General features: G+C 41.9%; 1 protein-coding gene across 1 annotated transcript in view; it reads right to left on the bottom strand.

Annotated features, from left to right (window-relative positions):
- Positions 1-856: 856 nt before the first annotated feature.
- The window catches only part of DUSP16 (dual specificity phosphatase 16), a 98,831-nt gene continuing 82,199 nt past the window's right edge, over positions 857-17,488 (bottom strand). Inside the window, exons 5-7 of the mRNA XM_073315620.1 lie at positions 11,756-11,915; positions 9,630-9,753; positions 857-5,131 (exon numbers count right to left, since the gene is read on the bottom strand). Of these exons, the coding sequence (XP_073171721.1) occupies positions 3,952-5,131; positions 9,630-9,753; positions 11,756-11,915 (1,464 nt within the window). The 3' untranslated portion in view covers positions 857-3,951. The remainder of the gene's footprint in view (positions 5,132-9,629; positions 9,754-11,755; positions 11,916-17,488) is intronic.

The following is a 17,488-nucleotide window of genomic DNA, read 5'->3' as shown; positions in this document are numbered from 1 at the left end:
TTCATCCAGGGGTGCTGAGAGCCATTGAACCAAACCATAAACCCTGGATATGATGGAAACTGCTTCAAGCCAGGGGGTGCAGGAGCACCTTCAGCACCAATGCCTTCACCAGCTGGTAGGCTGACATCTCAGCCAAAGAAACATCCTCCGTTCAGTACGGTCAGAGTTTAATCTTACTAGGTTTTCCCAGAAAAGAAAGCACTACGACTGAGTCTGAAAGGCGAGGCCAGGCTGGCATGTCCACTGTCCCCGCATGTGTCACTCCCCTTCAGCAGCAAGAAGGCACTGTGTGCGCACACCTGCCCATGCAGCATCTGTCAGTCATGCTAAACAAACTAGGGGAAGGGCAGCACGAGAGCATAGCATGAGAGGCACTCCCCCGGCTCCTAGGTAATTTAAACAGTTTGAAACAGTTGCAGCAAGACCAGTAGCACAGCTGTTCTTCAAAGCCTCAGTGTATCCACTTGGGGAACTGGATTATTGCCTTGTAAAGCAAGTACCACTGTGCATTTGTGTTAACCTTTTAAACCGTCAATTATTGTTAAACACACGGATACAACAGCTGTTGCTGTTCTAATGGGTAGAGGGTGTGTGGGGACAGGCAAAAACACCAAATGATTATTGAAGATGTAGAATCACGACTGACTGCTAAGTGTGACTAAGCTCAGTTAAAGTTCAACATTCGTTTGCCTCCACTTCAGCAAAGCTGCCCATTCTGTAATTAATAAGTAGATGACCAGCAGCAGCCGCTGACAAAGCATACAGGAGATCCAGCCTCCTGGTTGCTTGGAACTGTGTTGTATTGCAAGCCGGTAGGTGCATGCTCTGCAGCTGACTGCAAAAAGTCTCTCAGCCATTCTATAGAAACAGGTACCACTTCTGATTTTATTTCATCATAACATACAAGTAATGCTCATGACACATCAAGATGAGAAACTCATCTTTGAACCATTTAAACAGCTTGCCATACACCAAAGAACATTATATTCAGATTAAACATTTACACACTGCTCCCCCCAGCCTCCGTCTCACTTTCCAAGCTTCTTAAACCCATTTTCTAGCATCTCTCAGGTACAGGATACGAGTACAGAAATGAGATAAGGAGATACCACTACTAGACAGGCTCCAAGGCTTCTTTCTCCCATGCTGGTGCACTCAACAGCCCAATCCAATAGCCTGCTGATCCTGCAGCCATGACTTAACTGTTGATTAGAGGATGTTTGGAATGATGAGGAGTTGCAATGAGACCAGATTTCAGTTGCCAAGAAAGGGTTTTTTTTTTTTTTTAAAAAAAAAGTCTCCTAGCAGAAGCCAGGACGATCTCAGCTTTGTTTCTGCTGGCAGGGATGTCTTTAAAATATTTTCCAAACCCCCTTCTTGTGAAATATTTGATTTCAACTATTACTTAAAAAAAAGTGGTTGTAACTGAAATCTGGTATACATGAGATCTGATAAATGGATCACATGTGTCCTGTATATTACAAACATTGTGTGTTTATATGCTCAATGTCACTTTCACTTGCTACATAAAACAAGTGGCAGCATGGGTAGCGATTAGCCAAGACCTGATATGCTTTACAATGTGGTATCAACCTACATGCTTGCCGAAACTACCCTCCCTTCCTGCATTTCATACACACATAACAAACACAGTCTATGGATTCAACCATTCCAGTTGCAGTCTGTGTGTCTCACACTCTTTAGGATCAAGTTAATCAACTCTGTAGCTTTCTCTCAGTGCTAGTTTTAAAAAAGTCCATCATAGGACATTTAAGTCACATCCTAGCCACAAATAAAACAAAAAAGACAAAATCCTGTCCATTTCTCAATATAGTAAAACCTGAGATTTGAGTCACCAACTAGCTACTCTTAAAGAACAAAAACAAGCTGCTGACTTGAACTAGGGCTTCAGTGACTACCAGATCTTAACTGACAAAACCTCAGCCAACTGCTTTAAAAAGCAGTTAAATCATTTTAAAGTATTTTATATTTTCAGCTGCCTGCACTGAAACTGTACAAACAGGGGGGCCTACTGCAGGACGCTGTAGGGATCTGGAGAATTTTCAAATTGTGATCTTTGTCACAATGCTGGACTGAACAACGAAGCATGATGTTAGACCCCTGCGTATCGTTTGTTATTTTAATACCATAATCCTCTAACAAGGCATATGAAGTGGCAGCCAGAGTACCACAAGAATCACAGGCTGGAGAGAGAAAGCAGCTGGTTCTCTCCCTCTCAGAATAAATAAAAATACAATAAATGAATGAGCCCTATCCCTGTCCCCTCTGGCAGCAAGGAAATGACAGGATCTTCCCTAGCAGGAATCTCCAATAGGTAGTTAAGGCTCTGAAACAGGTACTGGCCAGCAACAACAAGAGCAGCTGTGGCAGGATTTACAACTCTCGCCATCAGCAAAACTATGTTGTATTAGCATAGAAGCCCTGCAGTGGGGATAGAGATAGAACTGCAATGGCCAGATTCTCAGGTTAGCTTAGAACATGTCATGGGAAATTCTTTTATCTCCAGCACTTGGTCTCGATTTTTCTTTTTAAATCTTATTTCTTTAAATGCTATCTTCTACCCCCAGTTCCTGAAGGACAGTAATGTGGAACACCTTCTGTCCCTCTTGGATGACTGAGGCTTGATCTTAACAGGCTACTCCACTTCTCATCTGAAGATAGTGGGTCCGACAAGGTTTGAGGATTAAAGAAGGGATGTGTACATGCCTAGGGATGTGCGAATCCTCAGGATTTGGGCAAGGATATGGAAACAATTACTTTTATTTCTTTTAAAAGGTTGGAAGTAGAGACTAAGCCTTCCCCTTTAGGAAAAGGGAAAAGTACAGACGGGGCAATTCTCACACTGTTACTATACTTGAGGGGTCAAATCCAAGGCTCCTACTCATTTTCTTAAAAAAAAATTTAAAAAATTCTGCTCTATCATCTATTTAATTTTCAGCAGACAAAGGGATGGTGCTACTTTCACCCAGCCACTTCTCTCTTGCACATAACCCTAAATATTATCCACCGTTCATGCTATCAGCATTCAGTTCTTCCTTTAGTATCAGGTTTAGAGGTGACAGATTCACACCTCAAGAGCCAACTTCAGAATCACACACTAAAAAACTCTGTCTGGTTTTGTGTTTAAATGAACTGGGGATTGAGCACATTTGAGAAGATTAAATTCTACCACTGGTCTCTAAGCCAACTGAGAAACTTGTGCGTAGACCGCTTTAATCAGTCTCACTGTGTGGCCAGTCATCTACTCACACTGCTTACAAGCTGACTACCAGAGAGTACGTCGCCATGAAAGCTGTAGCTTTCTTTATTTTTTGAGGTATGGGTTTTGCTCTAAAGCAGCTTTCTGGCAAGTCACCTCAAACCTGTCCATGAGAATGATAGTTATGTCAATATTTACATTGTCTGAGCTTTGTTTTTAGCCCAGCCCTGCTGTGATCAGTCACCACTTGTTTGGTTTCATAACCAGTCTCTGTCCTTAAGGAAAAGGATCTCTCTGCAGAAGTCAGCTCAGTCTCAGAGCTAAGGTGCATTGTTGATTGGGGGGGGGGGGGGAAGGGAAGGGTTTGAAGAGGGGCACTAGAATTTGTTTGTGATTTTTAGTAATGTGTGTCAGTGGAACCAGGGAGATGGCCTATCACCAAGAAAGCTTCGTTTAAAGGATGTGCAATTTGTCGCATATAATCGCTTCATCTGTCAGGGAAAACTTCTGAAACATCTGGCCTTCCATCTTAAGGGGGAGGGGGAGAAAAACAACAAAAAAAATACAGCGGCTCTCCCCCGTGCAGATATTAGTTTGTCATGTCTGGTAATAAATCTATTCATTGCCTTCACACTGAAGCCCCAGTTTTTAAAAAAATTTCAGATTTACAGGGAATTGTTTTAAACGGGGAAAAATAAGCCAGCTACAGTGTCACAATTGTCTGCCATGTCTCAAGATACCTCAATGATTTCCATGCTGCCCGAAAAGCTAGACTGGCTGCCCACTTTCCCCAGTTCCTCTCGGGATCTGTTTTCTGACATGATGCTCTCCCCAAATTCCATCTGGCAACTTCTCCGCTTAAACTGCTTTTCAAAGGAGCTTTCCTCATGCCAGCTGCGCCTTGAGTCACCTCTGTCGCCCTGCTTCTGCCTCCTGCGCACAGCGCCAGCCTGGTCACAGCCCGTGGGCAACTGGCTGCAGCTGTAAGCAGAGTAAGTGGCGCTGCTCCCGTAGATTGCGGAAGCGGAGTAGAAGCGTGAGGATTCAGTCGCAAAATACCAGCTGTTGGTAAGGGACGTGGTGGATGTCTGAGGAGCTAAAATGTCAGAGTGCCAGCCTTTGAGGCCCAGCCCAGCAGCAGACTTCCCCACGTGTTGCTGACTGGTGGGAAGGCCAAACAGGAAGTTTGTTCTGTAGTTGTCTTCCATGCTCCCGCTCCGATGCAGTGGGTACAGCAGCGACCTCTGAGTCGTGCTGCCGCTGCTGGTTCTCCCCACATGCGGCCGCTTGCTCTGGCTGTCCAGCTGCCAGGCGTTCTGCGGTCTCTCAGGGGGATCTGCCGCCTCTTTATCGGGGCTGGTCTCTGGCGTCTGTTCGGAAACTTCCTGGACGGGGGAGAACTGACACAGCTTGTTGCCGCCGTCTAGAATGCTACAGACGTTCAACTGTTTTAAAGCGTCCTCGGATGCGGCAAAACCCTGCACCGATGCAGCCACACAGCTGCTGCTTGCTGTGTAGGATACTGATTTGATATCCAAAGAAAATGAGCGCTTCAGTCTGTTGCTATCTTCTACCTTGTCCGAGGACACATGGAGTCCATTTATGCCCTGTACCAGCGGGCTGTCCTCTAACGCTGGCAAGTGCGAGTACGGGAGACTTCCAGAGTCCATCAGCTTCTGCTCCACAGGCTCGGAGGTAGAGTTAGGGCCAAGCTGATTAGTGGAGAGGCCACTGCTCTGTCCACTTTCCGGGACCAGTCCATGCTCGCTGCTTTTTTCCAAATGCAAACGTTTCAGCTTGCTCATTGGTCCAGGCTGCCCAGTCTGGTTCTTAATCTTCTTCTCAAAATCCAGAAGCTGGCCCAGGAAATTGAAGTTGGGAGAAATTGTTGCCCTTTTTTCTTTCACAAATCTAAGGGGGAAAAGCAAGAATTATTTAAAAACCCTACTGGTTAAAATGTGAATAATATTCCCACTAAGAGTACTGGGCTTACAGTCCTTGGGGGGTCTTGATTCTTGTTAAGGTATTTGGATTCAGGTTCAAAGAAGCACCACTAATGGATGCATGGGAAAGGCAGGGACATCAATGAATTGAAGGACTCAAAGGTAAGCAACTAGACAACCCAAAATAGTCTCTCTCCTTTTTACAGTTTACACCACTCTTCTTAAAGAAGAGGGGGGAAACGGTGCCTTTATTTTTTCTTCCTCATTATATATAAAGAAAGCCTAACAGCGGCTTGGAGTTATTCTGTGCAAGTTTTTACTTCAGATTATCTGGTTTTGAATACCCTGTTCTGCTGGATTTTTTTAAGAGCCTCTCAGACCTTCTTCATATATTAAAGAAAAGAGTTCTTCATTCTTTTCGCCCCTCTCCCTCGTAGGTCACTTTTAACTCTCTCTCTCAATATTTTAAATTAGTTTATCTTGCTAACATTAGCATTTTCTGATCTTCTCTCTATCCTGTTTTTATCTTCTTGTAGGCAGGGTCAGCCTGATCTGCAATATGTTGGGCCTAATTTGTGCAACAAGGACCACTGGTTTCTATGATGCATCAGTTTGGTCTTCAGCCAACTGAAAATTAATTGACTTTTATATAATTTGATTAATTAAATCTAAAAATGCAACACAGTTGGGCTATGTCAACATTTCAGAATTTCTCAGAAATAGATTCCCCCCAGTTCCTTGGCTGACAATTTTGTAAAAATTTGCTTCATGCCCGGTGGGTAAAGCACTGAAACAAGTCCTTACAGCCTATTGAAATCAACGGCATTTATGTACATGCTTAAATTTAAGCATCCAGTATTGAACCGGATGAACTTAAAATATATAAAGTTAAGAAAGTACATTTGCTAAATTAGAATCCAAAAGTAAACAGAGGTTCAATATTGAAGTCTGGGCAAGCACTTCCTCTGAAGTTATATACAGTAACATCTTGACAACTTGTTTGATTTGCATTGTAGCCCATGAATACTACCTGCTCTTTATAAGCTCTAAAAAGTTACCATTGTTACTGTACGTGCCAGCATAGGAGTCCAACCCCACCCTCCCACCCTTGTGTTTTCATTCCTGGAATTACACAGGTAACAAAATGGCAGGTGCAATCACAAAAAGCCAGTATAAGTGGAAGTGGCAGCAAATGCATCTGTCCCTGTGATCATGTATTTGGGTGGGAGGAAAAAATATAAAAACCCACCAGGGAAAGGCAAATATCTGGAAGTCTAGGAATATCCTGGGAAATGGGGTGAGGAAGAGTATTAAAACAGGAGCAAAAACCATCAAGCCCTAGTGAACTCTAGGAGGAAAGTAATTTTCTCTTACAAACATGCACATGTGGAAAAGTAAAACACTCAAACTATACTACGTTAAAAAAGCTAAACACAAAAAAAGTATCCACAAGAAACTGTTCCAGTCAGACTAAAACAGAAAAATCCATATAACTAAGTTATAGAACCATCAAATAAAGAACTACAAAAACGCAAGAGATTGGTTTGGTTTGCAGTAGTCACCGCTACCAGTCATGGAGAGGACTTGGAACCTTCTGATTACAGTTTATGCTAACCCTTTCAGTGCTAATCCTGTGACTAGTGAAAACGGGCAAATTAATAATAATAATAATAATAATAATTTGAATGGGAAGATCAGACAAGAAGCATAAAATGGCAGCTGACTCTACCACCCTTACACATGCATCCATATTATTCTCTGGCAGCTGGGAGAAAGGGACATCCTGCAGACAATTCTCCATCTCGGAATCTCCCGAGCAAGGAACTTGAAGCATTCATTCTAACGTGTTCAGGAAGTCAGTCATTGATTTCATACCATCTTTGTTCTAATTGTTTTCCTCTCTGCTGGTTGCCCTTGTGGGATTAACCCAGTAGCTTCTTTCCATCATGTTGTCAGATGTACCAAATAAACTAGAGAAAATACTTTGATCCTTCACTTGGATTTTACTGGTAACAAATGTAAAGCTAAGGTTTCAGACAAGTTATTTTATAGTTGTTTATCTTCTACCTTTCACTAATTCAGAAAATAAAATATGCCCTTCGTAGATTTTCGTTTTTAAAAGCTTTGCACCAAAACAATGCTAAACAATTGCGTTTTTTTAAAAAAAGTCCTTTAGTACACCTTTGCACAGAAGTTTGACTTGATTGACAGTGACATGCTAGAATTCATTGCAAAAGTTCAATTGACTGCAAGTGCTTAGAGCCAATGAGAAATCTCATTAGAAAAAGGTGTTGGACTTCTGTCATTCATACAACTCCAGTTTCATTTCTCTTAATGTTGCCAGCTTAAAGTGATTGTAACACAAAATCTTAGTCTGCCTTGTGACACAGGTAATCACTACACATAAACCATGTATTTTTTGTCTGTGTCCTGTCTAATTCCTAGTTTGTTCATCAGCATCCCTTATTTATGCCACTTTCACCATATCTAATGGAAGTTCCTTTGCATTAGTAGGTTCCTAACTAGTTCTGAGGAGGTGCAGTGTTCAGATCTTGCATGATACATCTCCCACATTCTGTAAAAAGCAGCCTTTAAAAACGAGAGTTCCTATCCCCCGTCTAATGAAATATTGATTAGATCCAGAAGAAATTCTGCCACTCAAATAGAAGTTAATCCCAGGCAGATTTCTAATACTACAGGTGTTGCTGTGATAGGAAGAAGGGTAATTGGCAAGATGTGTCTAACCAGCTCAGCAGCAGCTGTTCAAAATTATGTTCTTGGGAGCTTACAGTACACGTTACAGATAACAACCTCCTCAGAAGTAAACAAAAACAAAGCCAGCCTGGCTTTCTGTGGCATTGAGAACAAAATGTTTGTCAAATGAAGTACAAAAATGGTGGTAACAAGTCTGTGTTCAACCTTCCCAAAGCATTCACAGTCAAACTAGATTTCAAAATTGCCTACTCGTGTGAAACGGAGCTCAATTCTTGTACAAAACCCTGGGCTGCCCAAAGAACTGTTACTTCAAAAGATTTTCAGAATGATCATTGACGGACTTCAATGGCAACAAATTATTCATCTTTCAGTTTACTTAATTCCTAGAAGACATTCACTACAGCCATTTGTGATTATCATCCAATACCACCAGTAAATCAATAGATTCAATCTGGCATTTTCCAAAGTGCACACACTATATAAACATTTGCTATTCTGGTTTCTCTCCTCTCTCTCTTTGTGGCTTATATTGGCACAGACTACTAGATGGTGGCCTATATGTGGTCTCATCTGCATATTCTATTTCTTCCTAGCTATTACTATTATTTAACATTCTACCCCTTACCTACTCTGAGCAGAGGCCAAGACTATATTCTGCAGTTGGGAGCTAAATGCCACACACCCACATCAATGGGTGGGGGAACTTGATGGGGCCAGTGGTGAAAAGGGGACAGTCCCAGTAGCAAGGGAGGGAGACACTCACCAAGGGACAATAGGTAGCTTCTCCCACTGGGGTCTCTGGCACCCATTGGCCAGATGGGTGAGAAAGGTGCTGATTGGCCACCATTCCACAGCTCTCAGGATTCAGCTCAGCACAGGGGCCACATGGAGCCTCTTTTGGCTCCATTTCAGCAGCTCACCCTACCCACTTGAAGTAGGGATGGGAACCCGGTCTGACAAATGCTGATAGACTAAACAGAGTCTAGGCGATCACCTGTTTAGGGGATCAGGAAGGATTTTTTTCTCTCAAGGGCCAACTGGCAGAGGACCAGGGAGTTTTTGTCTTCTTTGTGGCACCTTCAAGCCACAGTGGGTTAAACAGGAATGTGCTGAGTACCTAACCAAGGTACTGAGGTGGAGTTTATTTGTTGCAACTTGCAGCCCATTTCCAGTGCAGTTAAGAGAATAAAATTAATGGTTCCCACAAGTAGAATACCGGGAATTTTGGTGATGGGCCTTGGGCTCTTGTGATAGGTCAGACCTTGGGGCCCTCGTGGGTCGAGGTCTCAAGCCTTCTGCAGCCTCTGTCCCCTTGTCAGAGGTAGGGAGGCTGGGACTCAGAGCAGGGGGGTGGAAGAGGTCGGCCGAAGAAAGCCACCCCATGTTATGGGTTATATGGTAAGGAGCCCTGTAACCCCCACACAGGAGCCAATTAAATGCCTGGTATAGGAGAGCATGGGTGATGGGCGGGTAATGCCCCATCTGTATATTAAAACTTAATGCAAGTTGCAGCATGTCGCTTCATTCCATGCATGTGGCTGTCCTCATTTTGCAGCTGTGTCCACATCAATGTTAGGTTTTTACTTCCTACAAACAACGACAGGGCTGAGTCTGCAGGCAGCCCATATTTAAAGCAAGAGTGACTTCAGGCATTCTTGGATGAAGAGGAAAGAGTACAGGATGAAATAATGTTAATGAGTTTCAAGCTGACAAGCACAAAAGCTAATTTAAAAGGAAAAGTCTGTCCTTACCTGTAGGCTTCATCAAGGGACATATCCATTCTTTTCATGATGTACGCAATTGCAATTGTGGCGGAGCGGGAGATCCCTGCTAAACAGTGCACTAAAACCCGCCCATTTGAGGCTTTTGCTTTCTCTGTACAACAAAAAGAAAAATTCAAGACATGTCACTGTCAATGGCACAGGGGGATGAAATACTGAAAGCCTCCCTGTGAAAATGACAGAACTTTAAAGTTCTCTCTTTATTACCAATCCCATGGAAGCTTCGAGCAGAAATCAGTGTTATGACTGATCTGTTGTCTTTCATTGCATGTATCCATGTTGATCTGTTCTTGTATTAAGAATATTACTATATACAAACAGCCTTACAGAAACTACCATCTCACGATGCATTAAAGAATAATCCTGACTGGGGGGGGGGGGGGTGGGATTTGTTCCCATTTTGTATAGGAATAAAATGTAACACAAATTAAATGATTTGCTCACGTTCACGTGGTGGGTCAATGTCAAAGCTGAGAACAGGACCCGAAAGTGCAGCTCTCTTGCTCTAAACACAACACCCTCTCCTTAAAAAAACAAAACAAAACAAAAAAAAACCCACGGATGGAGCAGCAGCTTTGTTGTAGCCTGATCCTCCACCCAATGAACTCAATGGAAGCTTAATCCTTAATGTGTTGGAAAGTTCAAGATCTTCATGCAGATTTTTTTTTTTTTTAAAAGGAAACCTGTAATATTTACAAACACACACACACACGTACACCTTTGTTTTGGATCAGGGAGGACATGATACAAGAGAAGGGAAAAGAGGGGAGCCCAAACCTTTAATCTTTCCGTTTCCTCTGAAGCCAAAATTTACATTTATACTGAACTCATACTTAGAGCAATGATTTAAAAATTTTAGTTATATCACATAGTATGTGACCGGGGGAAATTCTATGATCTAGGCTAAGACATATGCAAAAGATAAGTCGGTGTCAACTGTCTGTTTAATCTGTGCTGGAGAAAGAAAACCTTACAATGCTGTTGCTAAGTCACTATAAAATTGTTTATTTGTTAAAAGCCTTCCGTCAAATTGTACATAAACTTTGTGGTTACGTTTCTCAGCTTTTGGATAAGCTTACTTTTACAAAATGCTGAATCTGAAGCCAAATTTGACCCATTTCCCTTTAAGAAAGATTATGACAGAGTTCTTTGTTCACACCTGACATTTATGTAACGCTACATGTGTGTTCAGCAGGAATCTGCAATTGGCACTTGACTCTACTTCCCTTTTTATGGCACTGCTATGGTATGTGCTGATGCTCTTACTGCTTCCAGGACCTTCAAAATCCCCTCTACAAATTGTCAGCAGAAGTACCTTTGCTGATTTCTTAACTGTTAATGTGATGTAGAGAGGCAGGCCGTTTCCTAGCCAACAGAGAGACCATCTAGGGAGGGTACAGCATTACTTATTCCAAAGATTACCAGCTAACTAATGTTTTCTGATGACAGAATGGTTGCATATATTTTAAAACACACATGCACACCTATATTTATACATGTAATTTTCTTCCTGTATGTGGTGCTGCCTTTTATGCTGATAAATGCAACTGAACTACTTTAAAAGCCAACAACGTTTCAAAGTAACTGTAACCAGGCAGGAGAAAGTCTTCGATGTCAACTCCATAAAAACCATCTAGTCCATGTGTAGCACTGCTCCCCCTCTCCCCCCGCCAAATAAGCAAAATGTCCATATACATAGAGAATGAACAAAAATAATGAAAATATTATTGTGCTAAAGATGATGGTTTCTGAATAGCATGTTCCGATCTACTCATTCTATCTCAAAATAAGTATAGCAGAAATGAAAGGGGTTCACAGATAGACAAGAACGTAAATTAGACACAGAGACCTGAGCTGGAGCAGAAGTTGAAGGTTTGGGAATGTTGAGTTTAGAGAGGAGATGTATGAGTAGGGACACAAGAGTGGTATATAAAATGACAATTGCAATATGGAAGGTAGATCAGGTGCTTCTGGTTACTTTCTCATAATAAAAGATGAGAAACTTAGCAAAAAAAATCAAAGAATTAAAATGGATAAAAACGCTTTTTTTTAAAAAAATGGCATAATTAGCATAGAACTGTTTTATCTCATCTTACCAATAAAATCAACTGATTTGTCTAACCAAGGCAAAATTTTCTCGCAGAAGCTGTCATTCACAGGTACTCTCAAGAAATGGGACTCTGGGATAAAGTCAGGCTTTGGACAGGTATTGCTTGCATTTAATACATAACCAATAGCATTCTGCTGCATCAGCTCCTATAAAAGAGACAAAGATCAAGAGTGAAAAAAAATACAGCCCTATCTCTGCAAGGTAAGAAAATTAAGCAAATAAAAGTAAACCTGAGCCTACTTGGAATGTTACTTAACTGGAAGCTAGATCAGAATTCTTATTTGCATAATTCTAACTGTATGTTAGACATAACGGCCACACTGGGTCAGAACAAAGGTCCATCTAGCCTAGTATCTGGTCTTCTGACCAGTGGCCAATGCCAGGTGCTTCAGAGGGATTGAACAGAACAGACAATCATCAAGTGATCCATCCTCTGTCATCCATTCCCAGCTTCTGGCAAAATTTCTATGTGTTGGATTATCTTGCTAAAATCCATCTGAACACTCAAGACACACTTAAATGGATGGAATGACTACGTACTCATCGGGGAGACTTACAAAGAAGGAGGGGGGAACCCTTCCCGTTCTCAAGTGTAAAGTGTTGTTAATAGGACAGGTGGGATTCACTGCCACTTTTGTTAAAATATATGTTCATTTGGTAGCAACAGAACTGGCCCTCTCAACAGGTCCAGTATTAACAGGCTTACTTACCACATATGTAGTTCTGGGTTATCCGTCCCAGAATAAAGTTGCCCTCACTGAGAGGGTATAAAAGAGGGGTCACTGAAAAGTGTGAAATGAATCTGATAGCTCCCATAGTGCTAATGCAATAGAAGAACGATCCCTAAAATGCATGTAACTTATTAGCAATTCCAGCTTTTTGTTATTGCAGTCAATATTCTCTGCATTTTTGCATGGATAATGGCTAAGGCTATGTTTGTCATGGAGGTCACGGACGTCACAGAATCTGTGATTTCCAGAGACCTCCGTGACATTTTCTGCTTCAGCCCCAGGGGCTGTGGGACTCTGGAGCTGTCAACCAGCAGGGCCCTGACAAGGTTGCAGCAACAGGGGGCCCCCTGCAAAGTTCCAGCGAAAGGTGACAGACTCCTGAGGGGGCCCTCCTGGGGGTTTCAGCCACGGCCAACAGCCTTGCGCGGGGATGGGGGAGAGGGGGATGCCTCAGGTGAGTGGCTGGGGGTGTCCCATTTTCTCTTTGGGAAATATGGTGACCCTGCCTGCCGCCGCGGGCGGAGGGGGACCCCCCCATAGCTCCCAGCCACCACAGTGGTGGGAGAAACCATGGAGCCGCAGCAGCAGAAGTCACAGACAGGTCACGGCTTCAGTGGATTTTTGTTTATTGCCTGTGACCTGTCCGTGACTAACTAAAACTAACCATGACAAAATCTTAGCCTTAATAATGGCAAGTGAGAACATCCCCGCTAGAACGAACGAACAAACACTTTCATCACCAAGCAGTAAGTTAACCACCTCCCCGATTGGCATATCTCTGGCTTCTGAGAGTTGTATGAAGGTAGGTTCTGCATATAAATCATACTTCCAGACACAGAGGTAAATCAGTCTATCCTGGTTAGTGAAGAGCTAAAGGTCCTGATTTGGAACTCATTTTCCCCAACATCTGTCAGAATCGGGGCTTCTTCATCCTAGCTTCCTGGCTTTGCCGCAGACTTCTTTTGTGAGCTTGGGCAAGTCACCCACAGCTAGATTCACAAAGGGACTTAAGCACCCAAGTCCAAGCACTAAGATCCTCAAAACTCCCATTCAGCTGCTGCCTAACCAAAAGGCACTTAAAGTCGCCATGAACCTAAGTTTTTGCTGGTGGGCCTGTGCAAGCCTGCCTAAATCCTGATGCTGCTGAGCTGCTTGGTGCTCTAGCTCATGCCTAAACCCCAGGGGATTTCAAAGTAGGTGGTCCCACACCTATCTCACCTGCAGGGCCCAATCAGGCATGCTCTGAGACTGCTTACCAACTGGACTGGGCCTTACGCAAAAGACATCTGGCACATGACCAGATTTGAAGAGAGATGCGGGGGGGTGTCAGAGAGGGAAAGTGTATGTGTGTGTGAGATGCACTCACCTTATTCCAACAGAACTGTCTGGAGGCTAGAGGCGCAAGAGTTTGAGTTAAAGAGAAAGTTTCCCCCCATTTTGGCTTGCTGTACTCAGTGGGTAAAATTCAGCCTAAACATGAGTTGTAAGTGGGGCTTCAGGACTTGTGCAAGCTCTCTGCTGCAGGGTGTATATTCTCCAAAGAACAGTGATGAGCAATGCACTTATAAGCACATTCAAACCCTTCCAGCTGGGATTTTCAAAAGGACCCTAGGGGAATTAGGCACTGAGCTTCTACTGAAATTCAGGTCTAGGCACGTACCTCCTTAACAGCCCTCAGTATGGGAAAATGCAATAGTAAAGGTAGATTGGGGGTGTGCGCGCGTGTGCGTGAGACTAATTGCTGCACAGCTTTATATTTGTTTAAAAATAACTGATACTGCTGTCACATTAAGGCTGGGATTTACATGTAAGCACATTCAGTAAGAAAAATGTTGGTTCAAGCAATTTAAATATTTTAAAAATATACAGTTTACAGCAATTAGTGCCCCCACCTCTCCATTATTATATCTTCCCAAACAGCTGGCTCTTAAGATGTCTGCAGACTTGATCTTTTGTCCATTAAATTTATTTCTCCCTTTTCCTGTTTGCATATCCAGTTCTATTTTTAAAAAAGAAATCAGTTTGGCAGTAGTAAACTTGTGTGTGTGTGTGTGTGTGTTTGTTTGTATTTTTTGGCACAGTATAAGGAAATAACTACTTAGGGATTAACAGAACACAAACACATATTTGGCAAGTTGCACACTTTAACTATTGATCATACAACCCTCTTTACTGCTATATTTGAGAATCTTGTATAGCCAGGGACCTAGAGAAATGTGAGGAATACAGCACAATGTCTTTAACAGGGAGCATTTATAAATGTTTCCTCTACAAGAGTCAATAAATAGTTTGCTTAAAACACACACAGAAAAATCATTTGTCCTCTGAAGAGTTACTGTGCCAAATCTGGAAGTTACTTCAGTCAGTCATTCCAACATGAAACAGGCATTTTAGTTCTGATGTGAGTGCCAAACTCAATGCTACCCTAACCATAGAGTCACTACCAACACCTCCATAGGAGTTCAATTCACAGCACAGCTTCTCTCTCCTCCCCACCCCCATCACAGGCCAAGCCCCAATTCTAATTTCTCTCCGTCACACATAGGCTCTGCACCCGTCCTCCTCAATCCTGCTTCCCGCATATCTTCTACAGCACCACTCTGCAACATGCTCCCCCACTCTCCATTATATCACATTTAGCTATTACATATTGATACGCAAATGTTTAAATCTGAATATGGAAGGAATGTAGGGGCTAATCTGAGCTGTGCACAGAAAGTGCCATGGGTTGGGAATGGGGTTTGGTGGGGGTGGGCGCAATATTTTTAAGTTTGAGTCAAAGGTTGCTTGACTCCCATCAATGCAAATGCTAAAAAATACAAAAGGTTAAACCACACACAGTTCACATATCTCCAAACTCATCCTGAATAACCAACATGGAGCCTTAACTCTGGCCATAAATACAGTGTAACAGTGTAGAAATCTGTGTGTGAATACTATAAAAAAAATCAAATCAATAACCAAATTTAGATCACTAAAAATAATACAGATCACCAACTCACGTAAGTTCTCCTAAATGTTACAGGAACACTGTTGCCATTTGCAGTTTGACAGTGTACCTCACTTTCACAAGCCTGTACAAAAAATCACACGCAGAACCATACTCAATGTAATTTATGAAAGCCCACCAGGGGAAAAAAACCCCAAACTTATTGCCAACAACCATTGCTGGAGTTTGAGACTGTTTGTTCAGGATGAGGGAGGAGATATATGAGCTGTGGAAGGGGAACTGATGAGTGAATGTAGATGGGGCATTGAATGGCTTCTTTCTTAGCTTTTTCATATGGTGCTGGTGGGCCACTCGCTCTAAGAACCTCAGCGCAAACAAAGATTTTTGGTGAGGAACTGATTATGTAAATTGGAATGGAGAGGATGGCATAAAACAGCACATTCCAAGCCTGTGTGTGTTTGAGTAAAAAAGAGTTACTGCTCATCTTTGGGACTAGGCCTAAAGAAAGAAGTTATGATTCCTTGTGTTTGGGATATAAAATCATTCACAGAGCTGCAGACTATAATGTAATAACCAGAAAACAGTGACTTCACTGTAAGGCACCCAAGAGGAAGAAATGAATTATGATGGGAGGAAGATCCAGAAATCCTAATACTAACAATATGTGAAAAGGAGGTAAATGCTCTTTTATCAAGTTATTTACCTTTTGCGACTTGTTTAATCTTAAAATTAATGACTACCCAAAAATGCCATATTTTTCCAGGACACAAAAGCCAGGTCTAGAAAAACAAAATAGTTTTGTAAGGAGCAAAGCAAAAGGTTTTACAGTAACTTGTGTAAAATGTGCTTATGAAATATACATGAGCCTGAGCAACTCTTGCCTACACCTGAAAACACTGACTATAAAAAAACTTGTACGTTATATGCCATCCTTTAAAAGGGACACAGTCAGGTAAGCATATGCCCAAAATGTAGGTTGTGTCCTTACACAAAATTTTAAGATCAACAAAAACAGAGTGTGTTTGGACCTAAATACTCCCTTGTAACATTTTTGCAAATACTCAACTTTGTCTTAAATGTTTTGAGACCCAGAAAGTGGAACTGACTCATCAATTTTCATTATCCAAAAATACAGAAAGTTAATAGTATAAATGGTTAATAAGAGCCTGAGTTTACAAACGTTTATACCCAACTTTGCTTGCATGCGCAGTCTGACTGATTACTCATATGGGTAGACCCATCAAAAAGTTAAATGCCTAAATATTTCCAGTGCCAGGGCTCAAGTACTAAATTCATAATGGGTCCACGAAAAGCATTTCTGAACTTTGTACCTATTTCTAATTTAAATACTAAAAAGCTATCCAATATAAAATCCTAAAACAGAAATAGGTGTTCTCTTTACAATTTCTTTAAACAAATATTTTAAGTCAATACAGTGAACATGTAAAGAATCCCTAGGACTTTGTAAAGAAGTTGCAAATTTTGATGACTAACAAAAACTGAAACCACACATTTCTGCGTGCCTTACCTTTTCCTAAGTGATGCTATATACCAACTATAATATGAATCAGAAACATTGTGAATATTGTTTTAATTGGTCTAGGTTGGGGATTATTGGTAACTTCAGATTGTAAGGTACAAAAACTTCTGCAACAGGATAAAATGTTTTGTTTCTCCCAGGAGTCTCACATAAGACCGCAGAGGACAACACTCAGCAAGCTTGCCAAGTGATGTGTCAGAGACTCCTCCAGCCCCATAAACTAGACTGAATCATCTACAGGCTCCAATATCCACAGCTGATTTATAATTCATTTTGCAGAATAAGTTTCGGTGATATGGAGATCAGTTGGTCTGGTTAGGATTGCTCACAACACAATCGATGATTAGAGAGCACTTAGAAGGCAAAAGCAAGGACAATAGAGATCTGAATTTTATAGAATTTTCCTGCAGAATTGCCCATACACTTTACTGCACTTTCCATAATTTAAAAACATGAACAAGAAGCGTATTTTATCCTAAGCAGCAGAGACAGAAGCCA

Source organism: Lepidochelys kempii, chromosome 1 (genome assembly GCF_965140265.1).
Source record: "Lepidochelys kempii isolate rLepKem1 chromosome 1, rLepKem1.hap2, whole genome shotgun sequence".
Classification (NCBI taxonomy): Eukaryota; Metazoa; Chordata; order Testudines; family Cheloniidae; genus Lepidochelys; species Lepidochelys kempii.
The sequence above is the reverse complement of the archived record's forward strand: the minus strand, read 5'-3'. Positions and strand labels throughout refer to the sequence as shown.